We start from the raw sequence: 19,959 nt of genomic DNA, 5'->3' as shown, positions 1-19,959 counted from the left end.
ATAGTAAAGACGAAATGATCAAGGTGCAATTATTAAAGACGAAAATGATCAAGACAAAACAGTAAAGACGAAATAATCCAGACGAAATAGTAAAGTCGAAATAAGTAAATGCGAAAGGATCCAGACGAAATACTGAAGACCAAATAGTAAAGACGAAAATGATGAAGACAAAATAGTAAAGACGAAATAGTTAAGACGAAATAATTAAAGGCGAAATAATCACGACGAATACTAGAGACGAAATATTAAATACGAAAGAACCAAGACGAAATGAAGCATAAAAAACGAAGTATTGAAGACAAAATATTGAATACGAAATTTTGGAAAATATTGCAAACGTAACGTACGTCAATGAAGTATTTTTATAGTTCACCAGGACTGGCAAAATAGGCCAATCTGGATTGATACTTACACAAAAAACTACGTTGTACCCGTTAGAGAAACATTAACCCATGTTATTAAAGTTAAAAATAATTTAAAAATTTTATTGTCTAAATTGAATAAAAAGAACGATTTGAGTTGGTTTCTAAACCCACTTCTTAGTATGCTGTGGTAATTTCAAATTTCAACTTCTTAAAGAAGGAATTATGACTTAGGATTATATGAAATTTTTGTTTCTCCCTATTTTTTTATCATTTTTTTATTAATAATTTTAATTAAATTTTTTTTAATTAATTAAATAAAATCAGTAATTAGAATTGCTTTCCAGACTATTTTTAAAGGCTTAATAAATTAAAGCAAAAATTAATGATTTCTTAAACTGAGTTGAAAGCTAATAACGCTTTATATTTTACAAGTAGACTTCAAAATTTTCAATTTTTAGAGGTTTAAGAGGTCCCTGCCACTAGCTTTATAAATAAAGGGAACCTTAAATACCTAAGAGGACTTCAAACGTGGAATATTCGCATCATCCAGCGGGTACAGTACTATTTGAAGCACTACGGACATTTATTATAAAAAAAAGCTTGGAATTACGGACAAATAAATTCAGAAATTCAGACAACTCCCTCAAAACACGATAAATATAATTAAATCTTTCTGTAACTTTCTATCGAAAAATTTGGGAATGATAATAAAGCAAAAACCGTTATTTTACGATCAAAAGGGATTATATCAAGAGATTTATCAACAAACAAAGACATTAGGTTTTTCCAAAAGCTTTTGCCCAGTTTTCCAAAAGCCTGTCAGCCTTTTGAATATGTTTAACTTTTTAGAATATCTGTCGATTTATCTATTATTTGTTTTAAGTATTCTTAAGATTTTGTTAAAGTATTTTTAAGGTACTCTGAAAAAAAAACTTAGTTAAATGGACAAATGGATCTCGTTAAAATTTTACCAAAAAGATCTTGTTTACCGATTTGAAAAACCTTTTCAACCACTTTGGAGGGCCTATTCTTCAACCGATTTGCTTAATCTGTCATGAGTCGGTATAGTACCCGAATTGATGTATCTTTCTGAAAAATTTTTCAAAAATAATTCTAATTTGTTCGAAAGTTTGTGACACGACTTGAGGTCAAACGGTAAGAGATATCGACTACCGGTTTTCGATGACCGCCCCTCCATAAGTTAACATTATCTAGGAGAGTTTTTTTCTTTTTTCCCTCACCCCTCTCCTTCCCATCCAAAACCAAGTTTTTGTTTATTTCAAAACGGCTCCTACGATTTCTTTCATGTCGAATATGTTTTAGAGATAGTCAAGACGCATATTTCGTCCTTGGACACTTTGTTCGAAAACCATTTCGATATCGGATTTTCGAAGATCAAAGTTTAACCACTTTTTTGGAGGGCCTATTTTTCAACCGATTTGCTTAAATTTGGATTGTTTGAGAGATGTAGAAATTTCTAACCCGCATCGGTCACAATCGGTCATAAGTGGATATACAGTAGACTCTCCAAAATCCGGGCATTTGGGACCGAAATGTCACATATTAAGTTTACATACTTATATTAATTGTAAATTTTATAAATGCTCCTTAATAATGCAAAATCCCATCACAACGGAAACAAAACATGTCAAATTTGAGCATATTTGCTTCATTCGATATTCATAATCGAACTTGAAATATGTCAACAAACTTTTTTTCAAATTCAACTGCTGCCCGAATTAAAAAGTAGCCCGAAGTTAAAGGAGCCGAATTAGCGAGAGTCTACTGTAGTACCCGTAAATGATTTACCTTTCTAGGATTTACTTTTTTATTTGTTCGAGAGCTCGTTACGCGTGCTAAAATATCTTAAAACCTACCTTTCTTAAGCAATTTATTATTTTGAAATGTTTTTTTTTTCTTAATTTACCAATCATTTTAATCGGTAGTGAAACGGTATGTTCTCACAAGTTTTCTCACAATATTAAATATACTTTCAATATACTCACAATATTTTCTATGAAATTTCGATTAAAACAAAATTAAAAATTAAGCCGTTGGGACTTGATTTTCGGAGACCCTTTTCGAAAAAACTTACTTTGCGGTAATCACGATTGCTCAGGGTTGATTCATTATTATATTAATCGTATCGAGATATTTATTACAAGGTAATCATTTTTACAATGTCATATCTCGTGTTGGAAGAATCTGCGAAGTCCATTGTAGACCGCCCAGGAGCACCTTCCCGTAGTAGTGTGGTGAATGCTTCTTCCATGCTCCCGGAGTTGTTGGGCGAGGCGGTGCATTTTTTATTACGTTATATCAAGTGAAAATGTCTTTTTCTAAACCTTCAGATCTTTGCACCGGGCGGGATTCGAACTCACAGAGCCGGGGAATCGATCCGCCCAAGAGCTAACGGTCTTGCCTATTGCGCCACTGATTCCCCAGGTTGATTCATTAAAAATCGAAAAACCAAATTTCCTATTAGTCCTATTAGTTAAACTCATGCTTGAACGAAGGGGTTTTGAAAAAAAAATTAATTTGCGTCTTTGAGAGAATTTTATACTTAAAATTAGCATTTTAATCATGCTTTACATCATGCTTAGTCCTGTAAAATAATTTGTGAAAAATAAAATAAAATTCATTCGTCCAAGTACGAGTTTAATTAATCTTCTAAGGCGAAAGTTTTTGAATTCTAAAGAATTTACACTGGGTAATCGCGAATACCGCAAAGTAAGGTTTTTCTTTTCAAAAACCGTCTCCGAAAATCAAGTTTCAACAGCTGAATTTTCAAAGTTTTTAAATGAAAATTTTATAAAATATAGTTCAAATATGCCTAAGACCTTAAACTGAATTTTTTTTTAGTAAGTTGAAAACTATTTTTAAAAAAAAACAAGCGCCTGGCAAGTTGGCCTTTTTATATGGAGCTATTTGAAGCCAATTCCTAAATTGATCTCGGACTCAGCTCACAGTGCTGGAGGAAAAAATTTATTTAAACAAAAATTTAGTATATTTATCCCTCCATTCGGAAAGGTATCTTATAATACGGGAAAACTTCTCACTTTTTAAATATTTAGCATAACGATCACGAGTGCAGAAAAATTCCCATACGCATTTGTATGTGAAAGTAAGAAATTGGCTTCAACTTTGAAGGCCTCTCGTCGGGGACTAGAAAAAAATGTATGCTGTATTCGTGACCCACGTAACCCCTTAACTCTGTCGTATCTTTTGGGACTCTGAGTTTGCAAAGGAAAATATGTATATTCTGGGATTTTTTTTGAACTATATGGAATCGATTGAAATCCGATACTTCTAGATGATTACAAACTATAAATATGTCAATATCTAGGATATTTTTTGCAGAAGCTCGATTGATTCCTGAGAAGAGATATTTTTGATTAAAAAAATGGTGAAATTACCTGCGGTTCCAAAAGAGTTAATTAACTTGACTCACGGTTCTTTTCACGAAATATAATTGCCATGAGTCAGATTCATTAAAAATCATGGAAAAAATCAAATGGCACAAAATTCCATCGTTGAAGTATTCAAAAACCTCTGAATACGAATATTTTTTAACTTTATGTGAAATTCCTCTGACGGTTTTTCTAAAATCAAATACTCTTGCAAAATTATTCTTCAACAGAATGTTACAGACGCAGAATCCTTTTTATTCAGCTTTTATTTACTCTTGCTAAAACACATGCATCCTCTCTTTGAGTTACAATGGAAAGGAAAATAATGCTTTCTAAATATAGAACATTGAATAAAGAAGAATAAAAATGCAACGCTCTTATGTACATTGTTAAAGGATTGCGTATTAGTCTGAGGAAAATCCCGAAATATGCATTGAAATTGTACCAAGTATGTTCATGCAAATATGGAAAATGAATAGAAAATGGAAATATGGGAAAATGCAAAGGAAAATCTTCAAAACACTCCAATCTCTGTACAAATCCAACAATAAGTTATTCAAATTTGGACATCGACTGATTAATTGAATAACCCAATATCACAGCTCCTGGAGTACAGCAATTTCACAATCTTACACCGTAATTATCTCAAAGTTCCTCCTTTTACCAATTTATTATTCACGAGAAGTGGTTCAAGAGGATTCTCAAGCGTTCAACTGAATCAATCCAATAAAGAATTAAGGATGATGCTTTTAAGTTTATAGTACTTGTGGATCCATCAAAAGCTTTTGCAGTAGGAGAAAGTGTCCTAGTCGACAAGGTACGTAAAGTAATTGGAAATAAGACCATAAACTTCTTAAATTGCTTTTTATTGGACATCTACAAATTATAAAAGCCCTACTATCAACGGTTTTACCTTTTGAGTTTTATATCCTTTTTCTATGTTCAAAGTATAAGCTAAGGGATTTTATTGGATCATCAAATGGTATGTAAAAAGTTCTAAGGGAAGTTTTGTCGGAATAATAACCACACAGCACAACGGTCATATCCAATTAACATTAAACATTTTTTTCTGTATAATATATATTAAACATGTCGATATGTCAGATTTCGAGCGGATTTTCTTTCACTTCTTTTTCTTTTCATAAAATTTTGTCTCGAAATTCTAAACTCTACAGCAGCTGAGACGCATCACGCTGTGTCTCGGCTATTATCAGGTTCTCTCTCGGATCACCGAAGAAGTGTTGTCTCCGCACATGAACAGGGTGTCTAGAAAGTGAATTTCAAAAAGCAATTCGTTAATCTCACTTTCATCTCAAATGCCATTCATCCTGCGGTTGTTTAATCTTTACCGGCAATATTGGAGTCTTGCCGACAGCCTTCCTCCGTGAACTGATGTATGTTGTGCATGTGTTGACACGATGTAGCTGAGACGTTTCGTCGATTCCTGGATCAGAATTCAAGAGAGATAAGAAACAATCATCGGTGAGAAATGAACTCTAATAAATCATCTCTTAATGATAGATCGTCGCTTGTATCAACGATTGTTCTACCCGCATTTTTTTTGTGGTTTCACTATTTCTATGTACCTTGATGTCTGTAATTGAATTGTTCGTTTGGTCAATTTTTCAATAAAGACGTATCGCTTATACGGATTTTTCTTTCTTTTAAAAATCGTATTTATCGAAGCTGCGAAAAACAATTCAGATTCTTTTTACGAGTTTATGTAACCATTCTTAACTCTTTTGGTACTATCATGAGACTAAGTTAAGAATAAATTCCTCATTAAATCAGAATCCTTGATAAAATCTTTTTGAATAATTTAATTCAATAGAGTAATTCACTAAAAGTCGGACAGTGCGGAAAATTGGACACAGTAAAAGTCGCTCTATGCAAGGCGGCTTGAGCACATAGGGGAAGTGACCCAAGAAGCAAAATAGCTGCCTTATAGAACCAAGTATTAAACAAGTCTTTTAGTACACTTTTAAAAGACTTAAAGTGAGAATTTTCTTTTGAAATTCCTATAGAAGCTCTTAAGATTCTTAAGAGTGCGCCACTGTACTTATAATAATCTCAGTGATGGAACCAAGAGCGTTATAGGCAAATAAAAAGATTTTTGGTTCTATAGTGTCTTACTTAAGGAATCCTACAAGACTATATTAAGAAAAAATTGCTTCTTGGGGAGGCACCTTTGAAAGTGGGTCATCTTTGCAATTAGGATTTTTCTCCTATGTTTAAGTGGAACTGAGCCATATCATAATGTAATTTAGCTTCTCAATCTGTTTTGCACATAAATTATATCACGATAAGGCTCAATTTTATTTAAAAACAGATGAAAAATACCAATTTCAAAGGTTCCCCACTTTTAAAGGTGCCCCACTGCCCCCTACAAAAGGTCATCCAATACGTCTGTAGAATATAATAATAATAATAATAATAATAATAATAATGCTGGCTCAACATTCCATGAAGGAACCAGGCCTTCCCACAAGAGGATTTCTAGCCATGCATTATTATTTTTTCTTAAACAGGGATGAGGTTGTTAGTCCTATGCCCCGTGGAATCAAGTGCAGTGAAGCTCACTGGATGCATTTCGAACACTTTTAACACCAAAAAAAATCCTGCTGACCTAAAGGGGATTCGAACCCAGGACACTTGCATCATAGAGCGAGTGCTATACCACTTGACCCATTGAGTGCCCTATGATAAATAGAAAAATATTTTTTTTTGATCAAATTCGATTTTATTTATTAACCCTTTAAGGACGATTGGAACACCGGTGTCACATAAAGAAAATAATATTTTCTGACTCCCTAAGGTTATTTTTTTCCTATGTCTGTATATAATTGTAAAGTAGAAGGTTGAAAGAATCTAGAATATTTTTTGCAAGTCTCTAGGCCTTTGCTATGTAGTAAATATTTAAGCTCAAAAATGACGAATTTTCAAATTCTCAAATTCATAATTGATTTTATTTATTTTTTATACTTCTAATATTGTTTAAACAAAACCCTTTTGACAATAAAAACTAATATTCATACGTAATATTTTTCATTAAAGCGAAAAATATTATTCATTGGTATTGTCAGAAAAATTACTTAAATTTTTGGGCTATTTATGTCCCTATCGTTCATAAAAGCACAAAATACACCGAATGAGACTCTGTTACGGCATTATCACACTTGCACATTAAAATTTTAATGTGATTCACATTAATTGTCGCTTGTGAGCGTCCAAATATGTTATTTGTGTTTTTGAGTCACATAATATTTGGGGTTTTTCTATTTATTGATAAAGAAGTGGACTTGGCCTGCAAAAATAACTTTAAATTTGCCTAAAGCATAAATATTTTTCACATTAAAAAATTAAAGAGAAAATCACATTAATTTTTCGCATTAATGCTATAAATCAATTTATATCAAATTTTGCGGGCCAAGTCTACCTTTTTATCAACAAATAGATCAAATTTTGAATATAAAATGATTCAAACACACAAATTACACATTTGGACTCTCACCAGTGGCAATTAATGTGAATCATATTAAAATTTTAATGTGCAAGTGTGATAACACAGTTAGACTTTTGAAAGTTCGATGTAAGACTTATCATTGATTATGTTTTTCAGTTTAATTTTCATTGTTGATTTTCAGTCCATAAAAAGTGTCTCGTCGTTAAAGTGTTAAGGCCTCTACACATTGGGGCAATTTTCGTCAAAAATTGCGTTTTTAGAGGAAATTGTCGACAATGCTGTAGGTGAAACTTCAAGATTCTGTCAAAAATGCATTTTTTGACGAAAATTCTTTCCAATGTGTAGAGGTCTTTAAGCACACGCCGATAAAAGTCGATAAGGTATCTGTACGAAATTTCGTCATAGGTGCATGCAAGCGCCAAATTTTTAAATATTAAATGTAGTAATATTTTTATTACAAATTTTGTTTGTGATGTTTTCCGGAGTGTTTTTTCGAACCTTGAAGATAGTTTATCGTCTTTGCTTTCTCTAAGATTATTGTTTATACATTTTAAAATGAATAAAAATATAGACATAGATCTTCATGGTTCTTTTTCCAGCCGGAATTCTTCGAAAGTCTTTTTATATTATTTCGTTTGTCGAAGCAATATTTTTTTTGTTTTTTTTACAGTGTATAATCTTCAGAGTATACAAAAACTAAATATTCGTAGGAATTTGAGAAACAAAAGAATTGGCCGAAATTGCAAGTTGGGCAAAATTTGGTACAGTTGCCCTGTAACGTTTTCAACAATTTTACAACATTTTTATCCCATCCAAAAAAGATTCTTTCGAAAATATACTATAATTTCGGATTTTAGTTCTTCATTTGAATAAAATCACTAGTTGGTCAACCATCTTTTATGAAATACTCCCCTGAGTCGTAACAAAGACAGCATTAAATGTCGAACGACGATAGCAAAGAGCTCTATGAAGCTCGGAGTCATTAATATGAATCGAAATCCCAAATTTCCTGCGATAACATTTATAAAATTGTCATATGACAATGTTATATTCTTACAGAATTTCCCTACTAGTGGAAGGATGAGATAAAATCCAATTTTACTGCACTTTTGGTTCTTCGATCATGGTCCAAAGTGGAAAAATGCGACAGTCATCGTGGGAAAAGCTACTTCATACATAAAATAAAATGTAGGATGTTGAACAAACGGTCATATGATATCTTTGTGATCTTAGCTAACATCCCCCAATTTCGCTTTGGGGTAGTTCAACACAATACCTTTTATTTTACGACGCTTTCTAAAATATTGCCATCTTTTTAATGTCTAGATTAGATCATTCCGAGCCATTTTTGCTTTAAGTGCTAGAACGCAGGTCCGAAAACCAATTCCTAATCAACTGTGAAGATTCCGGTTAATACTAATCTAGTTTGAATTTGGTTTGGATTATCGTTTCCTTTCGTAAATAATAAGTGTTTAATCAAAAAATGAAACTCAAAATTTATTATTTGGAAACGTTATGGTCTCTACACATTAGGAACAATTTTTTCTAATTCTATGACTTAAAGATGAATTCTAGCTATACGATTTATTATGTCCGATCAATAAGGACTATCCTTAAGTAAAAGAAAAGCTAAGAAGTAAAGTAAAGTAAAGAAAAGCTTAAAAAAATAAGTATTAGATTTAACCAAAGTTCGATCTCTCAAATTGTTTTTTCCGGAATTTCGAATTTTACCTTTTAATCTTATAAAATTCAGCGGCAATTTTTATCAGTTTAGAACATCCCTACCATCTGGTAAATAAATTGCAAAAGAGACACTCAGAAACCACTCTAATCTTCTTTGGTATATTAATAAGGCCAACAGAATCCTCAAAAGTATTTGAAAAAAATTATTGGTTGTTGGTTTAAGATTCTTTACAATTCTCCTCTGGAATTCCTTTCGCGAAGAGATTTATGTAAAATCTAAATCAACAATCTCTGGTTTTTCCAGCCACTTTTGCGTATTTGCTTTTAGGAATATACTCCCAAGGAACCAAAAATAATTCTTAAGTGTCTCTCTGACAATCCTGAGAGACTTTCACCTCAGACTGTTTTAATTTGTTTAAAATTTCCTGAGGAATCCTTATGAATATGTATATTAGATCTGTGTATAATTTCAGCTCTACCGTCAGTCCTCCTGAGATATCATAAAATGCATCTTGCTATAATTTGTACAGGACATGGTATAAAGGAGCCTGTTCTGGATTTTATGATGAGTATCTTAATCACTTCTGAGAGAAGATTCAGAAGATACTGATTACTCTTTACAAGTTCAACGCACCTGAAGGACAGTTTTAAAAGGATTCTAACGCCACAAATGAGGATTTTTGGTCTCATGAACGTATCAAAAAATTTGAAAGGTTCTTTAATATCTCTTGCTCTATCTAAAAAATCTCAAGAACTGTGCAGCTGATATTTTTATATAATAATTTACTAAATTCATCCGTTTATAATTTCACTGTAATCTTCTTGCTCTAAAAAGCGTACCGGAGGCATTACAGATATTCGAAATGCCATAACCATCATTTCAAATAAAATCTTTAAAACTCTAAATCATCTTTCTGGAACTTAAGCCATTATAGGTTAGCAAAATCTTTTTGGGCAGTAAAAAATTCAAATTGGTCAGTAAAAAATCAAATTTGGTCAGTAAAAAATTAAATATGATGAGTAAAAAACTTTAAAAAAAACTATAAAAAAATAAAATTTAGTCGGTTAAAAGTCAAATTTGGTCAGTAAAAAACAAAATTTGGTCGGTGAAAAGTCAAATTTGATCAGTAAAAAATCAAATTTAGTCAATAAAAAATAAAATGTGGTCAGTACAAAATTAAATTTGGCCAGTAAAAAAACCAAATTTGATCAGTGATTTAATAACATGAAATATAATTTGAAATGTGATTTAAAATTGTGATTTTTATTAATTTTATCCAATTCACAAAATTGAAATTCATTAGACAAAATTTAAAAATTCGTGGAAAATTTCAGCGACTATGAGCTGTCATTCTGAGCCGAAATTGGCAAATTAGCTCGACTCTACTGTATCTTAGGTAACATAGTTGCTTTTAGTAGGCGAATATTAGCAGATGTGGCATGCGCACCATCAAGCAAAGTCAGTGATAAGCCTAGATCAGCTTATAGAGGTGCGATTCCTTCACACAGAAAAAAAATATTTTGTAAAATTGTTTGTAAATGTTTGGGAAATCCTATGGAGGACTTACGAAAAGCTCGTGAATCATATAACCCACAAACAAGTTCGTAAAATTTTGTACTTTTTTCACAAACATTGTTCGTAAAATGATCTTTTGACGAACATTTTTTGTACTTTTATAAACATTTTATTTTAAAAACATTTTATTTTATTTAATTTGAATTTCAATTAATTAAGTTTCAATTTTAATCTTTCACAAGACCCAGACAAAACGTGTTCTTTTAGAACCTAGACTGGGTCTCTAAACTAACCTCCACTGTTCTCAATGTACAGTTTAAGATATTTAAAAATTAATAAAAGTGAAACCTTCAATCATTTGAAATGATGGGGTTTTATCATGAGATTTCCATAGATGTTCAGATAGCAGATTTTTCTGCAATGGCTTATACAACCTATGAAGAAGGATTTCCACCGTTTGGCTCTGGAGGTTGGTCACCAACGCTAAGACGGCGGTGGACGCAATGATAGGAAAAGACATAGAAATCACTATTTTTAAGCATTTGTATAGGAATGAACATCTTTTTAATTTATTTAAAACAAACAGCTTGTACATTGTAAATATTCTTTGGAGAGCGAATAAATAATAATAATAATAATTTGTTCGTAAATGTCCGTAAACACACAAAAAAATGTTCGTAAAATTTTGTTATTTGTTCGTATTTGTTCGTAAATTTTTGCCAGACAAACAAAAATTTACGAACAAATGACAAAATTTTACGAACATTTACGAACAAATGTTTGTAAAAGTACAAAAAATGTTCGTAAAATGATCATTTTACGAACAATGTTTGCGAAAAGAGTACAAAATTTTACGAACTTGTTTGTGGGTTCTACGATTCACGAGCATTTCGTAAGTCTGCCATAGGATTTCACAAAGATTTACAAACAATTTTATGAAATATTTTTTTCTGTGCATTGAAAATTTGGATTGTGGCAAACTCGAACGATATTTATACATGAATTATACGAATTTTGTTTAATAATTCTTAAACTGTATGTAACATTATCGTTTTTAATAAGGTAAATTTGATGAGAAATGCATAAAAGTGTCTAAAAATCTTTAAAGTCGATTATCTCGGAAACTATGAGAGATAGAGGCCTCAAACTGCTGTCCGGTTTTGAAATTTTAGGAGTAGTTTGTTTAAAATCTTTTCTAAGGAGACCTTATAACATCTCACTGCATAATTCTACCTTTGACTAATTCTGCCTCGGTCTCCCCTATAAATTTACGTTTGGCAAAGTCGCCATTTTATTTTTTAATCTTAATGTTAAACCATTCCACAGATCTTGCTACTTAACCGATTTAGTAAAGATTGGATTTTAATAAAAGGTCTTAAAATATCCTCCAAAGAACGTATCGATTTTCACCGGTAGATAAATTGATATAGATTTTTTAAAGTCTTGAGGTAGCATATTATTCCCATAATATATCTCCCTAAGCCTTTACTTTCTCCATATTCTTCAAAGAAGAAGTTTTTCAAAATCATTTATCCTTGCTAAACTTCTTAGATTCTATCATTTCTATTCTTGTCATATTTAATATTACAAACTTTTAATTTTTATTGATTATATTCATATATTTTTTATTAGCTTAAGTTTTATTTATTGAGTTAGAACAATTGTTGATACAATCCACGATGCTTTAATCAAATATAACGTGAATCAAACGACCTAGAAAAGCTAACATCATCAGAGACAGTAAATAAACTCTATTCCCTAAGAACAAAAGTTGCGCACTAAACTCGATAATAAACTATTAAAAAGCTCCATAACTCCCAAAAATACACTTCAATCTGTTAAAATGAATACTTTATAAGTACCAGAGCTTCTTAAAACTCTGTCGTCTGCATGAACAGAAAAAAATATGAATATTTTAAACTATGCGAATTGTTTTAAAAGTTTAATTGAAAGAAAATTGAGTGTGTGAAAAAAGTTTCAATTGGGTTATGTAGTGAAATTTGCACAAAGTTCACGAGACAACAGTCATCTTCTGGGAAACTACCTCTTCTTACCCAATTAATGTCTCGAATAAAATAAGATTGAAGTTGCACATCATGCAACCGTTCTTTGATGCTTACAGATTCAATATTTGCTTCCACATGAATAACTCTCCATTGTGACATATAATGTTGCTTATTACAGTAAAAGGAAATAAAGAAAACATAAAAAAGAAGACTATATCTTCGTGTACTATTGCATATTCTGCTTAAGTTCTTATACACGATGAAATATTAGAAAATATTTCTTTTGTCCTCCGACCCATACCAATTTTGCCTTCTCTGTCACTAACGTGCCTAGCAATTTTCATCTAGGAAATAGTATATCCTCATCCAAGTACAACTCCACAATGTGCATGGAATATATTGAACTTTTAACTAAGTTAGAGAGTCTCTCTTAATTCCCTTTTTTTTTTTTGCTTTGCTAAATGAAGCAAACATCACCAAGAAACGAAGAAATGTTACATAATTGGCTCTCACTGGTATCACAATAAATTAAATTTGAAATTCTTCAACTAAGAAAAATCATGCATAGTCGTCCAAAGGCAATTTGTATTCTGCGGCTAAATGTCCCAGTTTTGAATTTAACCCAAAATTCCTAACACCGCGAAATACCTTCAAATATTATTTAAGTTTGCGGTTATAGAACTCAATTTGTTTACTAATTGAACAAATACATTTTACTAATAGCGGGTAATCTTCATACGATATTAATTATTTGTCACTTTGGTGTTACAAACTAACTCCAAATATATTAGTGGGTAAATTAAATGGAATATTGAGGATCCTCTTCCTTTTCTCTGACAAGATTTACAATTAGAGCTGCAATAAACAACTCTTCAGATTGTGGTCACAATTGAATTTGCTAACATTTCCCAAGAGCTTTCAGCTTTACGAAACAAGACGGAAGCTTACGAGCTTTATCACACACTAAACATGGATTCAATGAAAATTTATAACGTTCCTCAATACACGTCGCACACAAAAGAATATTGCACAGGAACCACCAAAGCCACCCGGTAAGCTTGGACAGCTTATGGTATGCTGTGAATATGTTAAGGATATTTAAAAAAAAATCCCAGCTTAACTGATTTTGAAAGGGTTTTTTTGCATACACAACAGATAAATCAAAAACAATCTTCCTTTTGTATTCTGAAAATATTGAATAACTTACAAAACAAATACTCTAAAAAAATGTCTTGTTAAATGAACAAATGGATTTTGTTGAAATTTTATCAAAAGGATGTTATTTACCAATTTGACAAAACTTTTTCTTGCATTTTATATGAAAAACTACCCTTTTGACAAACTTTTAACAAGATCCAGTTGGCTGCCGGTTTGACAAAATTTTTCCATATTCTGTACGGAAGAACATCCCTTTTACAAACTTGTCTTGTTAATTTGACAAAACATTTTTTTTAGAGTAGCCATATTTCAAACAAAAATATTCGATTCATAGTGCCATAATTAAATTTAGTACAGATCTGTACTAAATTATCATGTGCTATAGATTCTTTTATTAGAAATAGTTGAAAGAAAAAAATAAAAGAAAGTAAAATTGAGAAATGAAATTGATGAAATGTTTTATAAACAAGGAAGCATTCCTTTTTTTATCTGCACCTGTACTAAACTTCAGGAAAATATATAGAGTTTGTTTAAGATCAAATCAATCAAAAATTGCAGCCATATTTAAAATGAAAAAAAAATCCATTCATAGTTAGAAAATTAAATTTAGCACAGAACTGTACTAAATTATTATATTCCCAAGTGTTTTTTAATTTGCAATAGTTGAAAGTAAAAATAAAGAAAATAAAATAAATCATAATGTTACATGTCACCATTACTTTTTTTTGTATCTGCATCTGTCTTGACATCTGTACTAAATTTTAAGAAAATATATTCTTATTTTTGGTATGCAAAACAGATAAATCAAAGGCATTCATACTTTAGTATTCTGAAAATATTGAATATCTTACACAAGTATATAGACATATTTAGAACGATAATATCCCACTCATGGTAGGAAAATTTAATTTAGCACAGGACTGCGATATGGTTTTTTTTATTTGAAATATTTCAAAGCAAAAAAATTAAAATAAAATTAACCATATTTGACAAGTAAACCTTCATTTTTTAGGTCTGCATTTGTACTAAAATTCAAGGAAATACTTAGTTTTAGAACACATCAATGTACTGCCAATCAATTTCAATGTAATGAAAAATTTAAAAAAAAGATAAAAATTTCCATTTGTCGTTTTTTAATTAATTTCTATGGGATTTTTTTATGTCGTACAATATTTTTAATTCTTGTGATAAGAAAATGCACCCTTGTACTAAATTTTAGTATTAAAATCTACTAATAAAAAGTACGAAAAACTAAAAAAAAATAAGTTTAATCAGTAATGAACTAAAATTGATCAGTGCTCAAATTCGAAATCTTTCAAACAAATGAAATTTTCATGCAAGTTTTAAAGTTTTAAAGTTCATTTTATATAAAAATTAGACTTATTTTGTATTCATTTAGATTTTTTTTCAATAACAACAATTTAACATTTTACTGACAAAAATTTAACTTTTGATTGATAATTTGCTTTTGTTTCGTTTTTCATTTTTTAAGTATCATCCTGTTTAAAGCTCTGTTATCATCTATCATTTAAGCAAAATGTTGTACGCAGCTCTTAATGACAATAGCATACTACTTCATGTCATCCTAAAAAAATATATGTTTTTACGAATTTAAAAAAAAAAATAAAAAATTGCAAAATTAATGTTTCTTTAATTTATAAAAGTATGAAAATTACATTTTTTAGTTAAGAAATGGTTTAGTACAGGTGTGTACTAAAATTAAAAATGACCTTACGGTAACAGTTAATTATAATACGGATGGTTCTTTTCATAAGTGTGCTATTATAGAACATTTAGAAAAAAGCTATTTTTACCGCAAATGTATGAAAGGAAATATTATATATTTTTAGTATTTATTTACTTTTTTTGGTTTTCAAGATTTGTGATTGAAATTACAGTACGACTCCAATAGAGTCAACAAATTTGATTCTTAAATTTCTGCAATATTTACGTTAATAGTTGTTCTATTTCCTAATTCACTCTCTAAAATGTGTATTAGATTTTTATTTACCAAAAGTAGTAGTTTAAAAGTTTGATATTAATCCGGGAATTTTAAATACTTTTTAATGGTCTTTAATTTTTTTTAGGTTGACTCCATCAGGGTCATACTGTATCTTACAACTTTGTGAAATTTTCATGTGTTCAAAACGATTTATACATTGTAAGTTGATTATTATACTAAATAATAAATGTTTTTTTAGTACACTCATGTACTAAATCCATTATCCTACCATCAATATTACAGGAAGTTTGCATGTGTCATCCAACTATTAGTTGACTAAGTTTTTACTGCTTTTTGTAATAAAATTAAAAGGAAACACCTGTTCTAATAGTTATGAATTTAAAAGTTATATAAGTGGTATGAGTGTAATAGTAGCATGTTTTACATTTAAATTTTTACGTTCTTGAGATAGAATCTTAAACAAATGGGATTATACTTTGAAATAATATTCCCTCTTTTCTCAATTTCCGATAATCATAGAAAAAATCTAAGATTTCTATTTTTAAATTTAGTACACACATGTACTAAATATCTTGAATTCCTTGCAATTTCAAAGAAAAACAATGCATGTAGAGTAGAGCCCCGCTATAGGCCATCGCTCTATAGTCCACAATTTATTGACTGTTGATTTCAAAACACTGATTTTAAGTTAGGTTATGTTTTTTAGTACGCGACATGCAATGTTGTCATAATTATTTTAATATTTTTGTCAAACTTTATGGGGTATAGTTGTGATAATTGTGGAAAAAAGTGGAAGTCGTCGAGCAATTTCAATACTAAAAGTCGTTGATAATTTTAAAAAATGACATGGACTATAGTGCGACCCAAGTGTCAAATCTGGAACCAAATATGGCCTATAGCGGGGCTCTACTGTAGTTCTAAAGGATGAGAAGCAATTTAAAAAATTTAAAAATCATCAACCAGGAATTTTATTAGGCACTTTATTAGGAATTTTATTTCAGTTAACAGGTTCTCATAAATCAATATTAATAAATTAAGGTTAGCCCATGCCCACAGGTATCTACTAAATCAGTTTCAATACTTGTGAATTCTTAATAAGGCCTGATGTCTGAAAGGTTTTTCCATCAGATGTGTACATGTGCACATATATGCACAATTTATGTATAAGGTAGATTGAAGGAAGTATTAATGGTAAACCTTTTTTTCATGAGAACATAAAGTATGAGGAGTATGAGCCTTGAAGAAATATCAACAACATGATGAATTGAGTTCAGTATCTTTCATCCTGTTGATAGTATATAAAGCCTATTTGGGTATAATAGATACATCACAATTCTATAAGAGAAAATTTAAACGATGTTGAAAGTGAACGTATTACAGGAAATCCCCCTTTTCCAACTGAGTTATTCGTCTAATGTAATTTTATTGGGACACTCATAAGACTATGAGAATTATTCTGCTTCACACTTCCTTTCTGCATGTGAAAATCCCGCAACATTTATGTTATATGGCAATTTCTCGCATGTGTAGAAATCTTCCTGAGTTATTCGTTAGGGGTTTTCCTTCCCATTTGACAGTGTCTTGTGGGGATTGGACGGAAATTCATTCAATTTAGTCCATTGCCACATATGTATATGAATTAGATATGACACCCCTGTTTATGAAATGTTGCCCCAAAAGCTCCATCCAAACTTTAAAGTCTCTCAAATGAATTGTTATTAAATCTTTTATAAATTTGGAGGCACCCAGTTTTCTGGTAAAAGTGGGAAACGTGACTAGAATGAAATTAAGCACAATGAAAGTGGAATGCTTTTTACTATCCGTCGAACCAACCCCCTCATTCTCAAAAAAAAGGAGAATAATAGACAATGAGGAACAAAAACCGAAGGTCTAACAGGCATCGACACTTTCCAAGATAGAGGAGAATGATTTAATATTTATTAAGGACTCACTTCCCAACCGGAAAAACCTTCTCTAACGAAGATTGTCTTGGAGAAATGAGAAAACCCAAGAGATTCATTAAACTTTCTTATGCCTTCTTGCTGTATAAGATCAAAATTATTCAACCCAACTTGCCCGGGTGATGTCAAAGAAGTTTTCAATTATTGCTCTATTGAATTTAAAATTACTCTTGTCTAAAATGCTTATCGGAGATTTTCATTGTGAATATTTGCCTTGTCTTTGGCTGTTACTCAAGATATTACATAGTAGAAAATTTCCCTATTCAACGTTATTATGTTTCACGGGAGGTGAAATGTAAAACTTTGTTTTTTTGCCAAAGATGATGCTAACATGCAGAAAATGTTGACCATTGTAACCTTAAGCACTTTCTTTCGATGTCATAATACAGATAGGTATCTATGGAATTTTTTAATTTAGTACAATTTCAATTGAAATGCATTTTGGGAGATTAAGAGAATCCTTTTGAATCAACCGTCTATAGAAGTTTTTGCTGCATTTTAAAAGTTTCTCAATTAGTTTAAAATCAGTTTTCGTCTTTTTGAAGAACGCGTACAATTGAAGCATATTACAATACTAAATAAAGTACTTTCTGAGAGGAATGTACCATGTTTATAGCCAGAAAAGAGAGAAACATAATCTCGTAATCCCTAAATTTTTAGCTACTTGTATACCTTTGAAGAACATCATGTGGTTAGTCTCTTCGTCGGTCTTTTACCAAACTTGAAGGATAACAAGGCTCTTACTAAACTTAAAGGTTTTTAATACGAGTTTTAAATCACAGGTTAAGCCCAGTTCCGAAATGTCTCGGTCTCGATATCATCTTACTCAAGAAGCAATTTTAGTCGTTTTTTAAACATAAATGGATTATCCTTGGGATCATATCAAAATTTAGAGAAGTTAAGCCATATGACGGAACTTTAGATATGAAGCCCTTACAATGGATATAACGGTGAAACAGAAACAAGCTTCGAATCTTTTATGATCTATTAACTACTTAACTATTGATCTATGATCTATTTAACCACTTCAGTTACTTAATCTGTATATTTTCTAAATGAGACTTATATTTGTATTTACCGGTATTGGCTAAAATCCCGAAAGCCAAAATTCCGAACACTAAAATCCTAAAAAGTCCAAATTCTGAAGAGTCGAAATACCAAAAACCGCCAAAATCTCGAATGGGCCAATATCCGGATTAATTCATAATCTCGAAAAGCCAAAATCCCAAAAGCGAAAGTATCAAAAACCAAATTCCGAAAAAGCAGAATCCCGTATGAGTAATAATCCCGGAAAGCCAAAATCCCGAAAGGGCCAAAATTCGGTATAGGTCAAAATCCCGAACGTGTCATAATCCAAAAAAACCAAAATCCGAAAAAGCTAAAATCTCAGAAGCGAAAATCTGGGAATCCAAAATCTCGAATGAGTAGAAATCTCGAATGGGTCGAAATCCCGAAAAGCCAAAATCCCGAATGAGTCAAAATTTCGAATTTGTCGAAATCCTGAAAAGCCATAATCCCGAAATCCAAAATTTTGAAAACCAAAATCTCGAATTGGTCGAAAACCAAAATATCGAATGGATCAAAATTCCAAATAGCCACAATCCTGAAAAGCCAAAATCACGCGAATTGTATTAATATAACAAATACGTACTTAATTCCTCGATTTTCTGTTATTCATAATCATGCATGATTTTTTAACCGTTGATGATAATTACTTTGTGCTTTAACTGACCTCAAAAAGGAACACTAAAGCCCATTATGGTTAATTTATGTTTATCACCTTTTCCTTTTGAAGAAATATGTTTGAAAAAGGCTACAGGAGAAAGTGCCTATGCTTTACACGGTCCCAAGCTTTACAATGACTAAATGTGGCTCATCGTATTCATACTTTAAAAACTAGGGAAAAGTGTCTTATTTTTAAAATATTTTGCACAGTTGCATAGGAAAAATTTAGTAATTATAAAGCTTGGGGTTGCTCAAAGCATGGGAATTCTCCCCTATTTTCGTATATTCTTTCAAAATGACCTTAAATGATTTTTCGGATTTTCAAGGTTAAATATCATTGTTATTAAAAACCTTTAAATAGTGTAGTTGTAAATTAATTTTAATAAAATCAGAATTCTTTGAAATGTCTTAGAAAACCAGATAAAACAAAGGAGTGCAAACTAGTTTGATCTTAAATTAAGTCTTAAATGGGTGTTTTTCAAGATTACGAATACGTTATAGGTTCATCTACTTAGAGAAGTCTTTTCTCATTAATCAAACTCATGAAAATATTATTTATTTTTAAAGTTTATGAATTTTGAAAATCAAAACCGGATCTTTTACGAATAAATAATTTTATTCATGCTTTCATTTTAAATGGCTTATCCGTATCGGAGTTGCGGATTTAGCTGACTCATTGTCAATTCAAGAAGATTTTCGGGGTCGATTC

The 19,959-nt window shown here is 30.9% G+C and overlaps 1 protein-coding gene across 5 annotated transcripts in view; it reads right to left on the bottom strand.

The window, feature by feature from the left end:
• Positions 1–4,625: 4,625 nt before the first annotated feature.
• The window catches only part of LOC129798689 (RYamide receptor), a 156,982-nt gene continuing 141,648 nt past the window's right edge, over positions 4,626–19,959 (bottom strand). For all 5 annotated transcript variants that reach the window (XM_055841960.1, XM_055841958.1, XM_055841961.1 and 2 more), the window contains 2 exons: positions 5,125–5,219; positions 4,626–5,041 (listed from right to left, as the gene is read on the bottom strand). In XM_055841960.1, coding sequence (XP_055697935.1) covers positions 5,003–5,041; positions 5,125–5,219 — 134 coding nt within the window. In that variant the 3' untranslated portion in view covers positions 4,626–5,002. The remainder of the gene's footprint in view (positions 5,042–5,124; positions 5,220–19,959) is intronic.

Source organism: Phlebotomus papatasi, chromosome 1, assembly GCF_024763615.1.
Source record: "Phlebotomus papatasi isolate M1 chromosome 1, Ppap_2.1, whole genome shotgun sequence".
NCBI lineage: Eukaryota > Metazoa > Arthropoda > Insecta > Diptera > Psychodidae > Phlebotomus > Phlebotomus papatasi.
Note: the sequence above shows the minus strand (reverse complement) of the source record. Positions and strands in the feature narration are given on the sequence as shown.